Genomic DNA, 21,971 nt, shown 5'->3' with positions numbered 1-21,971 from the left:
AATTGTCCTGAAAGTTTGTGCAACAGAACTGATTCCTATCCTATGCCACCTGTATATACTCTCTTACTCCACTAATATCTATCCCACAGCCTGGAAACTGGCCTATATTCAACCCATTTAGAAGGGGTGACAAATCACTGCCATCTAACTACTTCCCTATCTCACTTACCTCAGTCCTATCTAAAGTAATGGAGAAAACCATCAATTCCCAACTCCTACACTACCTTGAAGGCATCTACTTAATAAATGACTACCAGTATGGATTCCGTCACTGCAGATCAACAGCAGATCTACTCACATATATCACGCATCTCTGAACAAATGCCATGGAGAACATGAATCTCAAGTGGTTGAATTTGATATCTGCAAAGCTTTTGATCAGGTTTTGCACAAAGGCTTACCTCACTAAGCAAAATCCCATCATTCGGTCTGTCTCTCAGGCAGATCTCTCTATGTCATCACACATAGTGTGCATCCGGACAGCTTTCTGTTCGGATGCACACTATGGGTGATGGTAGACAGTTCCTTATCCTCTCACCATTCAACTAATGCCAAGGTTCCATAAAGTTCTGTTCTTTCGCCAACCCTCTTTGTTCTATATATCAATGACCCACTTCAGTTGATCTCCAACCCAATACACAGTTTTACAGATGACAGCACATTACACTCCTTCCTTTCATTTGATAGAGAAACCTTACTCTACACAACCTACTTCAACTTAAAAATCATCAACCACCAGTGCCCTCAATTCTGACCTCCAAACCATCCTTCAATGGGCTCAGATTTCTCCCAGTATTATTTTTAATAACACTCACATTTCCAGACAATATGAGATCTCTCTTCTTGAAATTACCTTGACATCAACCCTCTCCTGGCATAAACACATCACAACTTTTGCATCCTCAGCTTCTAAAAAACTAGGATTTCTCTTTCACTCAAGATGATACTTCACATCTGAACAGCTGTTAACCTTATACAAAACCCAAATCTGCCCAGTTATCGAATGTATATTTAATATCCACTACCCATATACAGTACTAATCTACTATAGGTTGATCAACCAATCTCTTGTGTATGGGTCAACATAAAAAATTAAAAGTAAACATGAAAATAATAAACTGAAAATATCATAATAAGGAAATTTATATATACTATATATATTTACAGGAGATCCAGGAAGACCAGGTGTTCCTAAGGTACCAGGAAATCCAGCATGTCCCTGCAAGAAAATAAATGTTAATGCACATTTGAACAAATAACACAACTGATACGAAATAAAATATAAATATGAGTAAGAAACAATGAACAGAAATGGTGAAAAGCTCTTATTCTTTGCTTCCCACTTCAAAAGAAGTGCTGTAACACATGATAACTTAATAATCATTTGAAATATTCATAATACTTCAGATCAATATTAATTTGTGATTTGATATGTTGATCTGATTTAAAGAATAATATAATCTGAAACAGTTTTACATATTCTGAATCTCAAGGCTATAATAGAGACAGTACAGAATTTCTGATGGTATCAACTTTCATAAATATTGGGTTTTTTTGCAAGGCTTAAATGCATTTCAAAGTCAGTTTATTGGAAAATATTAATTTTCTTAAGTGTTAATGAGAGCAGAGAAACTATATCAACTGTAAGTGATTTTGAGACTATATGGAATGAGATGGAAGTGAAGTATATGACATTCAGTGGGATGCCAATATAATCCTGAAAAAGTTAGGGGTGATGATAATGAATAGTGAGGCAGACTGGATTAGCAAATAAAATTAGAATGAGCATTATGTGCAATTTTAATTTTGGTAATATATGACTGAAAAGAGAAGACAGATGTTTGTAAGTGTTTTATTTTGGATTTAATGGCACAAGAACAGCTATGGTCATACTACACCAGTACAGAGGTATAAACAGGTGTAAAAGTTAGTACAGTAGCAAACAAATTAATCTGAACACTCACATTTTAAAGAAAATTTTAATTTTGCAAGAAAATAAGTACAGAAATTAAACTCCAACTTTACCTAATAGTTTATATGTACTCTTCTTCCTAATAAGTTCACTTAGGAATGAACTCTACCAATGTACAATACATTTTTCTTATTTCTGTATCTCAAAACCACACTTTTATAATGGATTGTATTAAGTTATCCTTTGTATCACAATTTAATTTTTCAAGTCTCTTTTTCACCATGGCCCACAAATTTTCTATTGGGTTAATGTCAGGAAAACTGCCTGACCAGTGAAGCAATTGGATGTTGTGATTTTGAGGAACACTTTTTATGAAGTGTGGAATGGAGCGAGATCATGTTCGAAGATGAGTTCTTTGTCTTTCTGGATCAGTGGAACCACTCTTTTCTCCAATATTTTTATGTACTGGTCACTTTTCATCATATATCAACAGGCAGAAGTCATTGTGGACCGTCATGTGAAAAACAACCTCAGAACATTTTTAGTTGAATGTTTAGGAGCTTGTTGAAGGTGGATAGGGAAAGTCTTTGCAGCCACTGATTTATTATTATTAACATCCAATCTCCACAGAGGCAGAGACTCATCATGGGAGATAGAAACTATTGCATAAAATGCTCATTCAACAATGCCATAAAATGATTCAATGTATTTACAATCACAACATACTCAGGCAATGCATTCCACTCACCAACCACTCACTCTTCTGCTCACACCATCCTTATACAGTTTCCAGCAATGGTCTCTTGTTCTACTTCCCCATCCCCCCCTTTCCCATTCTATGAAAAATCATTTCCATGTCAACTTGATGACAACTCCTGACCAGTTTTATGTCTCAATCATATCCCCCTTCTTTCCCTCTTTCTCCTACTCAGAAGGTTTTGTAATTTATATTTTCTCAATCTGTCCTCATATACCAAAGACCACTGACAATCTTTGTGAATCTTCTCTGGAACCTTTCCAATATATCCTCATCACCATGAAAACCTAGTGACCAGATCTGTGTACAATAATCCATATGAGGTCTGATCAAGGTCTTAAACAATGACATCTTAACCTCTTTATTTCTGCATGTCAGGCTCCTTCACATCATTATCATTATCTGATGTGACATCTTCACAACTTGTGCAATAGGGGCTCCTGAATTTTGGATCCTTGTCCACCACCACTCTCAGATCTTTCATCTCCTCTAATTCCTTCAAAGTTTTCCCAACAAATGTATGCTTTGCATCCCATTGTTGCTTACCAAATCTCAAAACCTTACACTATGCAACATTAAACTGATAGTTCCACTTACTTGCCCATTCATGCAATCTACTCAAGTTCTCCTGTAAAGCCATTCTGCCTGACTGTGCATTGCTTTCTCCAATTTTGCATCATGTGCAAACAGCTTCATATCACTAGTTAAACTCATCCCAATATTATTAACATTATTATTATTATTATTATTCAGGCCTCCATGGAGTCAAAAGACTCATTGTGGGAGGTCCTTCCTAAGAAACACAAAGTCTATCAAGACCCATCGAGGGGAGGTTCCCCCCTAAGAAACACGAAGTCTATCATACCACTCCTTGAACTCAATGACCGTTCTCGCTCTCACCACTCCATCAGGCAATGCATTCCATGGTTCAACCACCCTCCATGCAAAGAAACCACTCCTCACTCTCTTGCTCACAGTTTCCTTTCATAACTTCCAGTGATGGCCCCTTGTCATCACTCCTTCCCGCTGTTCAACCAAGCGAAAGAACTCCCCAGTGTCAACCCTGTAACCACCTCTCAACAGTTTAGAAGTCTCAATCATATCTCCTCTCCTTCTATCCACCAAACTCTGCAGTCCACATTCCCTCAGCCGATCCTCATAACCATGCTTGTACAGTCCTGAAACCATCTTTGTCATCCGTCTTTGTATCCTTTCCACAGTTAATTTATCCCCTTCAAATCCTGGGGACAAATCTGAGAACAATAGTCCAAGTGTGGTCTGATCAGAGACTTATACAACGGAATGATAACCCTCTTATCTCTGCAGGTCAGCATCCTTCTCATTATTGCAGCAATCCTCTGTGTTACCTTCACCACCTTTGCAATATGTCCCCTCAACTTCAGGTTTCTATCAATCATCAACCCCAGATATCTTGTTTCCCCTACTTCCTCCAGTATAACTCCTCCCATAGAGTATGCAGCATCCCATCGATGTTTCCCAAACCTCAAGACCTTACATTTTGCTGCATTAAACTGACACCCCCATTCATTTGCCCATCTATCTAGCTTATTTAAATCCTCTTCCAGGGCTGCCGCATCTGCACTATTACTAATAACCCTTCCCAGCTTTGCATCATCTGCAAACATCTGAACATCCCCCTGCAATCCACTGACAATGCCATTGATATAAAGGTTAAACAACATAGGTCCTTGCAGTGAGCCCTGTTGGACCCCACTTGTAACCCTCTGCTTCCTTGAAACTTCCCCACCATACACAACTCTCTGATACCTATCGGACAGCCAACCCTGAATCCAGTCGACCAATCTGACATCCAGACCCATGTGCTGCAACTTAAATATCAGCTTATCATGTGGCACCCTGTCAAATGCTTTAACATACAAATTGAACAACAACGGTCCTATAACTGACTCTTGCAGTACACTACTAGTGACCTTCTTCTTATGGAACACTGCACCCCAATATACAACTTTCTGATACCTATCCGACAGCCAGTCACTGATCCAACTCAGAAGTCTATTATCCAATCCCATCTGTTTCAATTTAATTAACAGCTTGGCATGTGGCGGTCTATCAAAAGCTTTTACAAAAGCCAAGTACCACTGAATATGCATCTCTACTGTTAAAGGTATTTCTCACATTGTTATAGTACATAAGTAAGTTAGTAAAGTATAATCTCCCTTTAACAAACCCATGCTGATAACTACAGAGAATACTGCTGTTATAAACCCATTTCTGTATCCAACTTCTCACCAATCTCTCTTTCTCTCTCTCTAGTACCTTTACCACAACTCGAGATATACAAACCGGCCTATAATTTGAGGCCACCACCTTATCCATCTTTATGCAGTGCAAGAATTTTACCTTCTTTCCACTCCCTTGGAACCTGTGGTGTTGCAAGACTCTTATTAAACAGGCATGGCAAGCAATGCTACTGCCAATTCCCCAGAACATTCCCTTAAGATGCATGGATTTAATATTATGAATTTAAGATGCCATCCTCTCCAATGTCCTCTACACTTAAGTTCCTCTTGATTCCACCCTGATAAGGATGAAACACCCTTATAAAGTGATCACTGAATACCTCAGCAATGTTTTCTGCAGCAGTTACCATTTACATCCATTAACATCATCTTACAATGATCATTCTTTCTTCTTCTGCTTGCTACATATCTAAAAAACTCTCTAGGGTTTTTTCTTTGCTTGATTTGTCAATTTCTGCTCATACTGCATTTTTGTTTTCCTTACTAACTGAGTCAATCTCCTGGCTTGTTCTTTATACTCTTCATTCTCATGGAAAGGCTTAGACGTTGGTTATGCATTTTTTACTAAATAATTTAAGGAAATTACAACGTCTACCAGTATATACATTAAAATAAATTTTAATATACTTCAATATTTCAAAAAAAAAACTGCCTTCCTCTCTTAGACACACTAGTCACCTGCCAGCCTGATGAAACCTTGGTTTTCTCAGTCTATAGAAAACCCACCCATACAGGCAGATAAATTCACCAACAATCCCACCACCCCTCCTTGCAACAATATGGAGTCATTAAGACACTACACAACAGGACTAAACTTATCTGTTCAAATGACAATGCCCTAACTACAGAACTAAACCACATTCTAAACACTTTGTCAGCCAATGGCTACCCCCCCCCCAAAAAAAATCCAAAATATATTGAAACCAGTAAACCACAACCTCCCCCCCCCCCTCACAACAAGGATTACTTTAAATCCATCACCATACCCTATATCCGAGGCATCTCGGAAAAAATTACAAAAATCCTAAAAAAACATGACTTAACTTCTTGTTTACAGACCATATAAAAAATTGGCATCCCCAATCCGCTCTACTAAAGATCTCCCCCCTGCCCCCCAGACCTACCTGGTGTATAACAGGTCCCTTGCAGCTGTAGGCTGTCCTACTTTGGCCAAACAGGCAGAACAGCAAATATCAGAATTTCAGAACACAAGGACTACATCCAGTTTCACCAATACAGCCATCTGCTCTTGCTGACCATGCGCTGGATACCTGCCATAGAATACGGTGAAAGAAAGCCACGATAATACACCGTAGTAAATACAAATATGAAAGGCTTTTCATGGAATCAGCTTCAGCCCTAAGAAACAATCCAAACCGCAACAAATTTGGCTGCATGAGACTGCCTCAAAATTGGGAAACCTACATCAGAAGACCTTCAGCCCAATCGCCCAAGAATACCAACATTGCCCGCTAGGGGGTACCATCAGGACTTTAGGAGAAATAATAGCTTCCTGCTTCTTCCTCACTTACTGTTTGTTGTGCCTGCATGCACTTGTCTTGTTCTTAAGTTTCTTGAAAATGTCAATGTGACGTTGCTGAAATATTGAAGTATATTAAAATTTATTTTAATGTATATACTTGTTGACGTTGTAATTTCCTTAAATTATTTAGTAAAAAATTATACTCTTCATGTAACTGATTATTACCATTATTCATCCTACACTGCCTCCAAAGTACCTTCTTCTTCCAGATTTCATGCTTAAGCCCCTCATTCATCCTTTATTCACTCATCGATCTTTTTTGCATCACTCATTTTACTAAGCAGTAATTCCTGTACCTATTTGGTAAGCTCCTCTCACCAGCTTATACGTCTGAATCATATCAACCATCTCATATCTGCCAAGCTCTGAAGACCACATTTCTTCAATCTGTCCTCATACTGAATATTCCAATCCTGAGAGCATCTTATTTATTTGCCTCTGCACACTCTCCAAATTCCCTATCACTATTATGACCAGCTGACCAGATCTGTGTGCAGAAATCCAAATGATACCTAAATCCTTACAGATATCCTGTAAGAATATCTGTAAGGATTTTCCTTAGAATTTTCATAATTTGTTCTCTGAACTTAAGTAGCCTATCCACCAAAATGTCCAGATCCCTTGCTTTCTTCACATCCTGAAGCAAACTTCCTTCAATGTGGTAAACCTCATTCCATCTTCTCTGGCCAAAGTGCATTTCCATGATCTGATTTTTTTTTATTAAAGTTCTGTGTCATGCAAACCAAAATATTATGAATTTAAAGTGATAAAATGGAAGATATAAAGAATGACAAAGTGATTATAATGACAGAGAGAGAGAGGGAGAGAGAGAGAGAGAGGTAAAATGGAAGTTGCAGAGGAAAAACACAGAAGACAGCAGTATGATGAGAGAAATCATGGCTTCAACAAGTGTTTCTTAACACATAAACGAGTTGGAGGGACTGGACTTAGTGAAAATCAGGAAAGCTAAGAAAGGAAATGAAATATGAGAACAAAAATGTGAATTGTTTGTTTGTTTTTTAGATTTAATGTTGCAAATATATCTATAGTCATGCTGCACCAAAACACATGTAATAAATAAGCAGCATATAATATAGCATTAAAAAAATATATGTATACAAAAATGAAACATTTCTTAGAAATATACTAGATAATAAATAAGTGAAACAACATAAACAAATAAAATCGGTGTAGGAAAACAAATGGAAAATATGTATAAAACAGATTTAAAAATAAATAAAAAATGTGTTCAAATCCATAAAAAACACATCAAAATCAGGTTTTAAAAGTACATATACAATAAGTTAACTAATAAGTATATAATTTATATGAGATGGTGATGCTCTGTAAAAGTTTAAAAAACCAGGGTAACACTCAGTAGTCTGATAAAGTCTGCTTGAGTGTATATGGCTTAAAGAGATCATGAAAGTGGCTAAAGTAATGACTGTATATTGTGAAATGATAGCAGTCGATTAAAATCTGAATGATGGATAGTCCAGCATAACAAAACACACACATAGGCATGCCATCATCCCACAATAGGTAGGAATGGGTAAGATGACCTAAGCAGAACCAAGCAAGAATAACTTCCTCTGTTCAAATCCTGTGCAAGCTAGACTGCCATAATTTAATTTCAGACTTAATTTAGTAGAGCTTATTATTAGTCTCGCTATTCCAAGATGAATGCCACTGGTAATCTGTATATGGTAATTACCATGGTATGCAGATTATAGATGTTTGAGAAATAAACTGACCTGGCTCCAGCCTCATTTCTCTTAATCCCAACATGGCTTGGAATTCAACAGAAACAGCCATCCAAATGGAGCTTACATAGCACGTGTTGGATTTCAGAGCGCTCTGTGTAGGATAGCTGCTATTTAGCGATATCAGATTATATTACATTTTTTATTTTTTAGTGGCTGCCTATTTTGAATAAATAAATAAAAAGGAAATTGAAAGGGTGGCACACTGTTTGGCAGCTCTAATAGGAGGAGATGACTTGCTAATGCTTCTGCCTTGGTATCTCCATTTGGGCCTGGCTCCCACTGAAGAGACCTCAATAAAGGTCGAAACTAGTCTGGGTAGTGGCCCTTCCCATTTAGTGCATAACATTATACATATCCGCAAGGAGATGTGTTTTGCATTATGGGAGATACTGAGATAGAAGTGTTGGTATCTTGCTCCACCTTTGCAAGGAATCGCCCGGTACTGTACCACCTTACCTCAGTCCTGAAGATACTTTCAGGCACAAACTTTGTTTGCACACACTTGGATAAAGGATTAAACTAAATTTAAAATAAAAAGGAAAGGATAATAGTTTTATTTTATATGTAAATATTTTCCTAAATGTGTAATGAAAATACAATTTTTCTTGTAATCAGAAATTTACTAATGTTTTGTTAATTTACGAGTTTTTATTAATTTACTAGTTATGATCTGTCGCAAATTGTTTGATTGCCATATATATTTGTAAAAAAGACTCGCGTCTAATTTAGTTTTTTTATTTAACACAACCTTGAGAGAAGAAAATATCGAACTTTGCAATGATGTTTTCAAGTCATTAAAGTACTGTAGTCTTGTTTACAACACACGACTTTCGTATCATTGCCATGTTACTTGATTGCCAGTCAGTAGAGTGCTAGTGCAAATTTTTCTACTTCCAAAGAGGAAGTTGAATTAGTGAGAGAGAAGAATAGAACAGATGTGGCATTGAAGAAATTCTTAAAAGCTGGAAGTTTAGGGGAGAAATATAGTTTAAAGGAATTCTTAAGCCAAAAAGGTGGTAAAGAGTGTTATGAAGGAAACAAACAGTTATCCCAAAATTAATGTATGGCTTTAAAAGAAAGTAATGAATTTCTTTTAAATGAAGATGAATCGTCACATAGATAAAAGTAATATATAGTTTCTCCCAAAATAATGGACAGTTCCTTTTGATACATTATGCAGCAAACATATTCTAGTTAAGTGCTGTAAACCCAAAAGAGATGAATTTTTGTGTTCGAAGATAAGGATGAATTTCCACAAGGAAAAGGAGAACTTTAAAATTACCTTTGTATTTGAAGAAAATAGAAAAGGAATTGATATTTTAGAGAAGATATAAAAGAAGAAATACATTCTTTCTTAAATAAAGTTGTGCAGAAATTATCTTTTTGCTTTCAAAGTAAAACAGGTATGAGCTAATTAGATTTCTATGGCTATTGTTAAGAGTCAAAGAAACTGTGCCTTAAATTTGTGTATTCTCAACAAATCTGGTGATCTTGAAGAGAAGAGAAGAAATCTTGTGTAATGTTTATGTTCTTTAAGTTTGTGGGCCCTTTTCTCTTTAGGAGATAAGTTTTATGTATAATCCATAATGCAAATTTGTATTATAGTACTTGTGAAACAAACTTTTTAAACACACTGTTAATGCAGTACTATAAATTTACGCCAACGTTAATTGTTTGTAAATAAAGATATTATTTTTGAATTTTCTTTGTTTCTCACTTAATCTCTTTAGTTATTATAATAATAATATCCAGGATCTGAATTTGTGATATTAAGTAAAAAGTTGAACCATTTTTTGAACCACTCAGGCATTCTACTCTGGTATAATGACAACTAGAGAGAAGACACACAAATAGTTCAGTAACTGACAGGATGGATTATAATTTAACTTTAACTGGTCAAAAATCGAGTCAGAAAAGTTAAAAAACCTTTCCTTTTTTTTTTGTTGGGTTTATTTAATTTTTTTTTTTTTTTTTTGGTATTGCTTAGTTATGGTTACTGATCAGGAGCATAGTGTGTGTATGTTAGAGCAGCGTTCGCCAATCTTTTGGAGCTCACAGACCACTAAACTCAGAATTTTGAATCTCGCAGACCACTAACATGAATTTTTTTAAAAAGGTACAAACACGTATAAAATAATGATCATAAAAGTTGCATTCTATTAATATGAAATACGCTTGTTTAATTATAACAAAATGATTAGTGTGATATATGTTACTGCTCGTTCGAAATAAGTTTATGAATTCTTTGCTCCAATGACATCACTGCAACATGGAGAGCCGTTTCTATTTCAAGCTGACAGCGGTACTTGTTTTTAATTGCTGCAACAGATGAGAATGTCTTTTCACACAAATAGGTTGTTGCAAATGGAATCAAAATTTTGATGGTATTTTCACTCAGCACTGGGTATTTTCACTTTTTATGGAGAGCCAAAAATGATGTCTTGATGAGGACAAGTGGAATTTAGCTTTGAGACTGTCGTCGGATGATAGCTCGATTAGGCTTTCTTTTTCTTTGATGCTCAAATTGCTATCTTCAATTTTTGCCGAAAATGGATCCATTATCATATATTGCCATGTCTGGGGTCCTCTTCCTTTGGGTAATAATGGCCAAAAGATTCCGTGAGCTACCGTAAGTGCTGTTGAACAATGGTTATTACCTGTCGGTTGACATCCTCTTCTTTCATATACTCAAGATTCGGGAACATTTCCAGATCTTCTTCAGCCAACTGCGTTTGCCACAGCAATATTTTCTTTTGAAATGCATCCATTTTACTTCGCAGTGTGAACACGTCCATAAGCTGTCCTTGCAAGGACATGTTTAGCTCGTTTAACAGTGAAAAAATATCTACCAGGTATGCAAAGTTTGGCTAGCCAATCATCATCGAACAAGAGCTGTAGGAATTTCAATTTATTTTGTTGCTGGAAAAATAACTTGATTTCTTGGCACAAGTCGAACAATCGGGTTAGTATTTTGCCTCTCGACAGCCATCTCACTATAGCATGAAGAAGGAGATAAGTATATTGAGAGCCCATTTCTTCACAAAGTGCCTCAAATATTCGAGAATTGGGCGCTTTGTGCCAAATCTCATTTACAATTTTAATTACATTAGAGAGTACTTTGTGCAGTTCTGGAGACATTCTTTTTGCTGCAAGTTGCTCACGATGTAAAATACATTGAGTAAACAAGATGTCTGGGTGTCCAACATCTTTCACTTCTGTAACAACTCCTGAAGGGTGTCTGGTCATGCTTGTGGCATCATCTGTGCATACCCCAACACATTTCTTCCATTCAATACCGTGTCTCAGTAAATAACCATTAAGTGCATCGAAAATCTCAGAGCTGGTTGTTCTACCCAGCAAGTTGAGTGAACAGAGGAGTTCTTCCTTTAGCTCTCCTTGACACTCAAACCTCACAAAACAAAAGAGAACTGCCTTTTCAATTATGTCTTTTGATTCGTTGAGTTGAATTGAATAAAACATTGAATATTTGACCATTTCTATCACTTGATTTTCAATATCTTCAGCCATCTCTTAGATTCTGTGCTTCACAGTGTTAGTGGACATAGGAATTACTTTCAGTCTCTGGACAGCCTGTTTCCCCAAAACCTCTTCACAGGCTTGTAACAAGCAGGGCATAATTAATTCTTCTCCAATTGTATACGGCTATTTACTTTTCGCGATTTGAAGTGCTATCAAATAAGAAGCCTTTACTAGGGACTTATCTTCAACAGACAATTTTTGCTAATGAACTTATTTGCTTCTGCATACTTTCACTCATCCTTTGAAAATATTCAACTGGCTTTTTAGCTAAATCTGAGTGTTTTGACTGCAGCTGCCTGGTGAGTTTCAAAGTTTCATGGCATCATTGCATAAACTCTCAGAACAAATGACACAAAGCGGCCGTGGATCCAGCTCACTTCCAGCTTCTTGAATAAATCCAAACTTCAAGTAGTCCCCATCATATTTTCTTGAAACCTTGAACTTTTTCTTCACTCTGCCTCCAGTTGTAGCGTCCTTCCTGATGGTGCCTGGGGGGGGCTGTGGAGGCTCTGATTCACTGATCAACTCATGGTTATGCGAAGTATTACCAAAGAAATGCAAAATGCTTGGTTGCTTTTTCTCACTAATTGTGGGTTTATTTTATTCAAATCTTAAACTAAACAAGAAATGACAGTTATCAAACTCAAGCTCTTTGATGCCATTAAATATCACACTGTGCACAGTTAAAATAAAAACATCACTGGTCGCTTACCTAAGAAGAGTATCGTGAGGAATAAACACTAGTATATTGTTGACAGACGACAATTCGCTTCTACAAAATAAATCAATCAGACGAGAATCGATATTCACGGGGTGTTTGATTGTTGTGACGGTACGCATGCGCTACTGAAGCCTGCCGCATGCGTACTAGCATTCGCAAGCTGTGCCACCAGTGGGTCGACAGTGGCCTGACAACAAAAGCACCTCTAGACAAAAATTGTCAACAATCCTGTGTCAGTGTCAAATTTCTCCACAGACCACAGATTGGCGACCTCTGTGTTAGAGAATGGTGAATTCTCTAAACATATTAATTTACCTCTACAGAATTAACATGCTCTACATAATTTCAGTGGAGAATATGATGAGAGTATTGAATATTTTTTCAGACTACAGAAAAGATAAGAGAGAGCTTGGAAAATGGTCAGATGATCAGTTGATGCTTTGTTATAAAATCTAAGTTTCATGAAAAAGCAAAGATTTTTCTTCACACCTCCAGAAGGCTCGGACAAGATTAGATTTATGAACAATTCAAGAAAATTTTAGTTGCAGAACACTAAAAAATTTGAGCTTGAACTAAATCTCTGGAAAATGTATTCTTGTATGCAAACTCAGAATGAAATAGTATCAGAATTTTATGATAAGCTGATTATGTTAAAGATACTAAGCAATTTTAAACCTGGTTTTACTCCATTTTTCCCAAGTAAGCAAACAGACAAAATAAAGATACCAAGCAATTTTAAACCTGGTTTTACTTCATTTTTCCCAAGTAAGCAAACAGACAAAATGTCCAGTTTGTGCCTGCAATTGATGCAAGACTAACTGATCCCACAGGTAGTGCAAGACCAAGGCAACTCGTGGTAAAGGTGGAACAAGCTCTGATCACTAATCTTAATATTTACCCTTAATGCCAAAACACATCTCCAAGAAGGGGATGTATGATGTTTTGTATTAAAGGCAAGGAGCCACTACCCAGACTGGTTTCGACCTTTATTGAGGTCGAATGGGAGTTCATGCTTTTCATCACTGGCCTCTTTAGATTTAAAAAAGTTGTGCTGAGAGTCAGCTTGATAGTGAGAGAGGAGGAGAAAGATAGAGTGGATAGTAGTAGATAGTTAAAAGAGGCCTCAGTCGATCTACTTGGCCTGACTTAAATGTCAGCACCAAGTAGATCTCCGACATTATCTCCCTCCATCCGTTCTTTTCAGCTTTCCCCGGTCAGTCACCTCTTCAGGTGTCTGCCCGAGGAAAGTGGGGAAAAACAAATGAAAGAAGCACCACATGAAAAAGAGGAACTGGTAAATAACCTTTAAAATTACATATAACACTTTGTAAGAAACTAGGAAAATTCTGAAATTTCAACCGGAATGACCAGTTTAATACTGAGAAGAGTGGGGGCAGAGCCTGGCCTGGGTGATGCAGCCCACAAGGAGCTGCACCGCCTCGGTGTAAGCCTTTGCAGCCCAGGTTCTCAGGATACTCCCTCCTGTATGGAATAGACATAGACCTTTTTTACAACAAAAATTCTAATCTGAAAGAGGACAAAAAGAAGAAAAAAAACAAACCAGATTTCCCCCCCCCCTCTGGCAGATCGATACTAGGAGTCGACTGACTTGTTAGGCGAGGTTCAAATCCTCCTGCTGTCTACTGTTGTGGGTTTTAATGATGAGATCTGCTAATTTGTCTCCACGGACGTGGTTTAGCATGTAGAGGCCTCTGTGCAGTGCTAGTCCCATGTCGTCCTCTGCATCGATAAGACCAATGATCTTTTCAGGAGTGATTTCATCTATATTATCGACAAACACGTCGTTCCATTCTGCACTGACGACTCTTGGCCCGTTTTGTCCTGTGAGTATCAGTTGAATGTCTCCGAATGTTTCTATTGCTTTTCGTAGTCTCGCCTCCTCCTCGGGAAAATCTTTTAAGAGATGCAATATAGGTGCATTGGCCTTTGCGTGAGGGAACTTTGTGGGTTCTGAAGTTGACTTTATTTTTCCAACTTCAGCTGGTTTTGGTTTTTTTATATTTACTTCTTCAGGGCTGGCTGGCCTCTTTTGTGTGCTTTCTGCATTGTTGATTTCCATATCTACTGCCTCTGTGTCCTCGTCTATTGTGACTGCAGTGATAGTTCCTTTTTGTTGATGCTGCTGGTTATTTTTGGTTGCTACATTTGTAGTGGCGGTTTGCTCGGTGGCTGGTTCTTTCTGCCTTTTGTCTTTCCTGGTTGTAGGTTTCTCTATTGGTGTATTCGGCAGTGTTTCAGATGTGGTGGCATGATTCTTTCTTGTTGTTCCCTCATGAGTGGCCTTCAGGGTAGGGAACTCATTCGGTTCTGCGCCAATGACATTTTTGGCTGTTGCCCAACAGGCATGCTGACTGGCACTGTGCTACTGTATGGCCTGCTGTTAGGCAGTTCTTGCATATTAACTTCGGGCACTGGGCCCCTAGATGAGTGAGGGCGCCGCATCTAAAGCATTGCCTCTTTACTCCCGGGTAACTCACCATTACCCTGGCCGATCCTATCCTGACGAAATTCGGAATTTCCGCCTTCATCATGACGGAAAAGGTGACTTCACCAGATTTCCATTGTGGGATCTCAGCGTCCGTGCCAACTTCGATATCCCGAACAGCTCCCCATTTCGAGAATACTTTAGTTATGCTGTCATTGTCTTCTTCTAAGTATTCAAGCGGAAAACGATCTATTCTTACTCTTTTGACAAAGCTTCCTACCACAAAAGGTTGAAAAATTTTTGCCTCGCACTCGACTCCTTTCAGAAGTTTTTCTCTAGTTGCAGCGTCTTTGCATACAACTTGAAACCTTCCCCCCCCATAAGGGGTGAAACCAGAAATATTGTCTGCCCCCCGACGTAGTCAGTAATAGCCCTCGCAAACGTCCTCTGGCGAATACCAGTATCTATTTCGAACCCGAGGGTTCTGACCCTCGGTAAAACCGAAGACATGATGCAAGGCTAGCTGATAAATATTAAGATTAGTGATCAGATCTTGCTCCACCTTTACCACGAGTTGTCTTGGTCTTGCACTACCTGTGGGATCAACTAGTCTTGCATCAATTGCAGGCGCAAACTGGACATTTTGTCTGTTTGCTTACTTGGGAAAAATGGAGTAAAACCAGGTTTAAAATTGCTTGGTATCTTTAACATAATTATACCCAAGTTAAAAATACTTTCTACATTTATATCTCCTCCTGAGATTTTTATTTAATAAGGTTATAACACCTTATGGTAACTTGTGTTGGTAAAATACTTACAAGCTCTGCATTACTAAATCTTGGTATTTCTATTTCTATCTTGGTATTTCTAGCCTGGCTCCCACTGATGAGACCTCAATAAAGGTCAAAACCGGTCTGGGTAGTGGCCCCTTGCCTTTAATACAAAACATCATACATCCCCTTCTTGGAGATGTGTTTTGGCATTAAGGGTAAATATCAAGATTAGTGATCAGAGCTTGCTCCACCTTTACCACGAGTTGCCTTGGTCTTGCACTACCTGTGGGATCAGCTAGTCTTGCATCAATTGCAGGCGCAAACTGGACATTTTGTCTGTTTGCTTACTTGGGAAAAATGGAGTAAAACCAGGTTTAAAATTGCTTGGTATCTTTAACATAATTATACCCAAGTTAAAGATAAGCTGATTAATTTAGTGCATACTTTTAGAAATGAAGAAAGCGATGAGAAATTTATTGAAAAAATAGCATTTTTTTCAATTTGCAACGGTCTTAAGCCTAATTTATCTGTAAATCACTCTAAACAAAAGAAGCTTCCTGCATCTTGTAGTACGGATTTAGACTCTGTCAAAAAGGACTGAATTAAAGTGTGGATTTAAAGTTAAAATCTTTTGCTATAGTATAAGGAAAGATTTTGGAGATGGTTACTGAATTAAAAGCATGTCTTGCACAAGAGCCAAATAGCTCTGAGAATTCAAGACCATCACACTCTAGAGGAAGTAAGAAATTGTCTAGAAAATGAAAAATCAGATGTTGCAGATGCAATGGTTTAGGACATACTTCAAGAATTTGTCTTAAAGATCTATCTGAGTTGCCTAAACAAAATTAAAAATCACTCTCTCATCTCTCTCTCTTTAAAGATTATAAAAACAGGCTAAGTCAAAGCCTTGTTCTTCAAAAGTTTTCTGTCCTAATCAGTCTCAAAGCTTTCTGACTTCAAATATTTTAACTACCTTAATGTCTGCAGAAACAGAACCCTTAAATATGGTAAAAGGTTTTGTTGCAGGTATTCCTTGTAAAATATTGTATGATACGGGTGCTTTTATTTCAGTAATGATATGGGAATTCTTTTCCTCACTTAAGGATATTTATCAGCACGAAGTCAATATACTGGATACAGATATAATATTAAAAAAAAATTTTAGTCAAGAGATTAAAGCTTTTCAGGAATTGCCTCTTACTACAGATTTTAGTATAAAGTTATCTCATGAGATGTTAGTTTCTCCTACAATATCTGGTAACAGTTTTGATATTTTGCTTGGAGAAGAGGTATTATCACTGTATCATTATGGTTGCTGCTACAAATCAGGCACTTTGACTTTATCAGCGAAGTGCAGTCATCCCCCGACTTACGAGTTGGTTCGGACGTGTTGATACATTAAATCAACGGAGTTATAGGGGTTAGAGATTTAACCGTAATAGCATACTGTCATTTTAATTTTTAAACCTTATTATAAAACTGTACTGACTGTGCATTACAGCCACTACAAAACACGAGAATAATCACCCAAATCTTCCTCCACAATCACAGCTTCATTACTTTCCCTATGTGAAGGACCAGGCTGCAGCTCTTCTGGTGTAACCTTTGTTTTTTTTTATGAAAATGTCCGATGTGCTTTGCTTATTCCTCTTCTTCATTTCACCATAAATTTGTTTACAGCAAGCAAATCCATCATGTACTTTCCTTTCTATTAATAAGTAGCGTTCAATATTGGGGTCCATGTCTTCAACCATTTTTGAGAACATTGCTAACTGCAGAGAACATCTCTGCATGACCCTTCACTGTGAATTGTTTAACTACTTCTCCTTGTTTCTCTTTTTCCTCTTCCTTTTCTCGTTCTTCCTCTTCTGCAACAAGTTGTTCCTCCAATTTGACCAATTCATTATTGGTCAACTCTTAAGGGTATGAGTTGAACTATGTCGTCATCATTTATTTAGAGATTCGGGTTGTTTGCTAGGTCCACTATTTCTTCACTCAATTTACAAAGGTCTTCATTTTTTTCAAAACTTCCAAAATCATGCACAAACCTTTTTAATGTCTTTTTCCATATGCCACTCATTCATTCCAAACTACAGCAATATTTTTAATAGCATGATAAATATTGAATGCTTTCCAGAATTGCACGAGAGTCTGGTCATTTTGTTCATCAGAAGAAACGGCTTGTGAAAAAGTTCTCCATAGATAATTAACCTTAAACACTAATAGAACTTCCTGATCCTTTGGTTGGATCAATGATATAGTGTTTAGTGTTTGGAGGGAGAAACATGACTTTGAACTTGGTGAAGATCACCGATATAAGACGGATGACCTGAAGCATTATCTAGAATTAATAAAATTTTAAATTCTACATTTTCTTTCACACAATAGCTTTCTATTCCACTGCATGACAGTTGATTAAGGCATCCGCAAACAAGTTTTGAGTCGTCCACGACTTCTTATATCTCTGCTAATTAACTGGAAGAGTACGCTTCCTAATGTTTTTGAAGCTTGTGGATTCTTGCTGTGCCACATCACAAATGGTTTCAGTTTATATCCAGCCACATTACCCCTTAACAGAATTTAACACGGTCTTTAAGAGCTTAGAAACCAGGCATAGATTTTAGCTTTTTGTGGATGAATTGTCCGCTCGAGCATTTTTTTTCCGAAACAAGGAGGTCTCATCCATATTAAATATTTGGTGTGGCAAATAATTTTCCTCTGTAATAATTTTATCCAATTTCTCCACAAACTCCTTGGCAGCCTTCTCATCAGAACTTGCAGATTCACCATATATTTTCACATTATAAAGTGCAAAACGTTGCTTGAATCTCATGAACCAACCAGAAGCAGCATTGAATTTGTATCGTAATTGGGTCCTGATTTTTCCTTCAGCATTTTGAAGAGACTTAGTGCCTTAGCAGTTATGGTCATAGTGCTAAGATGTGCGCGCTTTTGGTTCAGATCCTCTATGCATGATGGAAGTAGCTTTTCCAATCACTGATAGGACCTTGTCGTTGTTTCGTCACTATCGTTGAACTTGCAACTTCGTTTCAAGATCAATTGCTCACCTATTTTTCTGTGATTCTTAACTAGGTTTTTTAATTGGGCATGCAGGGGTTATGTTGCACAAAATATCACGAAATATTTAATGATAAATACACAAATAACCTATTTTTCAAACACAAAATCATCAGAGGAACTGCTGAAGCCACGTGCCGACTGCCGAGGGAGGTTGCCGCTGAATGCACTGTTGCTAAATAAAAACCTTTTTACTTTACGCTTGCTTGCCTCTTGTTCGAAAGTATAGTCTGAAATGTTATTTATTCCATTATGGGATCATGGACGTATCTTCGAAAGGATGCAATTCAAATGGACGTAAGTCGAGGGATGACTGTATATCAAAAGCCTTCATATTCTGCTACACATTCTAAAGTTCCTGATTCGGTTTCCTCTGATTCCTTGATCCCTGAGGTATGCTCTTTTGAAGTAGAGAATAGGGAATTTTCTTCAGAATTTTGAGTGAAAATTCTATTCCATTTGAGGATTTGTTACACAAAATTCTTAAAGGAGTAATGTTAGAGGATGATAAGATGAAAGTAATAAAATGCATGAATATTTTGAAAAAGAAGTTTGGTGATTGATTTTCAGAAGGAATATTGGGATTTCTCAGACCAATTCAGACCGTTCAGTCACATCTAAAAAACCAGTTAATGTTAAGCAGTATCAAAAACACCTCTTAAATATGAAGACAGACCAAGAGTTACTATAATATCTGGACGTAGGGATTATAAAACCCTCAACATCTTTTTTGGAATTCTCTAATTTCAGTCCTAGAGAAGCCAAATGGTGATCATAGGTTTGTCCCTGACCTAAGGGCAATAAATAAGGTTACAGACCTATTGATTACTTACTCTCTTCATAATGTAGAGGAGTTTTTGGCTCAGTTAGGTGGTGTGAAAGTCTTCTCAAAGCTCGATCTTAATAGTGGTTTCTATCAAATATCTTTAAAGGAAGAAGATTAACAGTACTTTGGTTTTTTCTACTCAATGGTCAATGTTCTAACTCACTAGGCAGACTAGGAATGCGTGACATGTGAAATGCTCCAGTTGCGATTCTGATGGCTTGATGGTGAATAGGGTCTAGCCATCGCAGTGCACTCCCTCTGGCAGAAGCATAGATTTAAGACCACAAAACAAGTTTAGATATTATCAATGTCCTGCACAAATGAAGCAAAGAACATCTGTCAGCACCCCAAAGGGGGAAAGGTGGAAGATAGATTGTGTAGAATGTCCATTGCTCTATGGCACTTGTTTCATAACCAATGTATGTGAGGGAGGAAACTGAGTTTGCTGTTAAATATAAGTCCCAATAACTTGGCTCATGCAACAACTGGGATTAATGACTGTCCTAGTCGAAGTTCTGGATCTGGATAAAGACCCTATATGTCTGTAGCAAAAGTGCACACAAACTGTTTTCTGCAATGGAAATCTGAACACATTTGCAAAAGCCCATACTGAGAGATGGTCAATGGCCTGCTGCAATTGCCTTTCTATAACCCTTCTGTCATTCATATTACATGAATGACAAAAGATAGTGTAGTCATCCAAATAGAAGGCATTACTTACTATTGGAGAAAGTTGTTCAGTTATCAAGTTGACCTTGAATGAAAACAGCATGACACTTAAAAACAAACCTTGTGGGACTCCCTCCTCTTGGTAAATGATCGAGAGAGAATAGTTTCCACTCTGACTTGGAAGATTCAGTTAGAAAAATTCTTGATAAAAACAGGGAATTTCCCTGTTTTTATCAAGTAATTTCTGTCTTAGATTCCCTCTAAGACGAAAATTATGTAGGTCTTTCAGTATTCCAAATCTCCAAGCAGTGTTGGATGCTTTTTCAGTTTTCTTTGCATTTTAGGAAGGCATCTCTAACGGATGCCTCCAGCTGGATTAGATGATCAATAGTAGAATGATATTTCCTGATTTAAACTTGAACCCTTCCCATTTGAAAATTTTACTACTCTTCAAGATTTGCACATTAAGCCCCTTATTATATGGACCATAAACTGTTATAATACATGAATTCAAAATATTAGTGTTTGATACAGTGCAATAACTGCATACCTACAATAAGAGTGTGCTGCATGTTCAAAATATCTAGAAATGTGGAAACCTGACATCAGCACCCTTTCCTCAACTGTTTTGCTGGTATAGCAATGATGAAACAATTAAAATGTTTATGTAACATTATATTATTTTTTAAAATGCTTTATCTATAGGCAAATCACAACTTACACACATAATGCATTCATGGAAATGTGTTTATAAGTTGAATCTTCCCAAGTTGAATTTATTCTTTTAATAAGATTATTATTATTATTATTAGCATATGAACGGTTGCATGGTTGTACCACTGGTTCCGTTTTTTATAGTTTTAATGTGGTTCTAACTCCTGTTTTTAATTTAAAGTGTCATAAAGTAACTCTACTTGTCACGCTGAAGACAGTGACATATAATTCATTGAAATCGGCCAAGTGGAATCCAAAATCTGAGTGTGCTAAAAACTGAAGCGTACACCGTGGCTAACGAGCATAGAACAAAGGACGTTGCCATCTTTACAGCTGTCCAAAGGAAGAAAGGTGAGTCATGAAGTGCAACAAGTGCCTGAAGGAATTATCGTCCGACGGATGTTATATAACCTGCAGGAAATGCGATAAGAATCTTCACTTTACATGTTCCGGACTTTCAGAAACAACCTGGCAATGCAAATCCAATGCCAAACGAGAAGAATGGAAGTGTCAAAACCGTAGAGAGAACAAAGAAACGCCACCACCCACGATGCAACTGATTATGCCGAAGGCAGAATCGGACGATGAACTGAACAGACAACAAAATCCCGGTGAGTCTTATAATTTGAGTTCCATAAATTTATTACTAGAAAAAGGTTTAGAAAATATAAAAGCCAACTTGGTAGATCTTGTCCAAGAACTATTTGATAAACAGAATAAACAAATAACAAAAAAAATTAGCAAATATGAAGAGTTTGTTAAATTTAATAATTCAAAAGTTGAAGAAGTCTTACAAATGGTAAAAGACATTAAAACCAGCATTAAGTGACAGGCAGCACAAATTGATAAATGACTCATCAGAACTCCGTCAAGAATTTAATTCCCTGAAACTTCAATACGAAGTTTTAAACCAACAACAACATAAAGAATACCTTGTCATAAAC

General features: G+C 37.2%; 1 protein-coding gene across 1 annotated transcript in view; it reads right to left on the bottom strand.

The window, feature by feature from the left end:
* The window catches only part of LOC150098992 (uncharacterized), a 700,419-nt gene that overhangs the window by 160,076 nt on the left and 518,372 nt on the right, over window positions 1–21,971 (bottom strand). The window contains exon 34 of the mRNA XM_090405788.1: window positions 1,166–1,219. Coding sequence (XP_090261914.1) covers window positions 1,166–1,219 — 54 coding nt within the window. The remainder of the gene's footprint in view (window positions 1–1,165; window positions 1,220–21,971) is intronic.

Source organism: Typopeltis vanoorti, chromosome 15 (genome assembly GCF_054136105.1).
Source record: "Typopeltis vanoorti isolate ZY-2024b chromosome 15, IOZ_Tvanoo_1.0, whole genome shotgun sequence".
NCBI classification, from domain to species: domain Eukaryota; kingdom Metazoa; phylum Arthropoda; class Arachnida; order Uropygi; family Thelyphonidae; genus Typopeltis; species Typopeltis vanoorti.
Note: the sequence above shows the minus strand (reverse complement) of the source record. Positions and strands in the feature narration are given on the sequence as shown.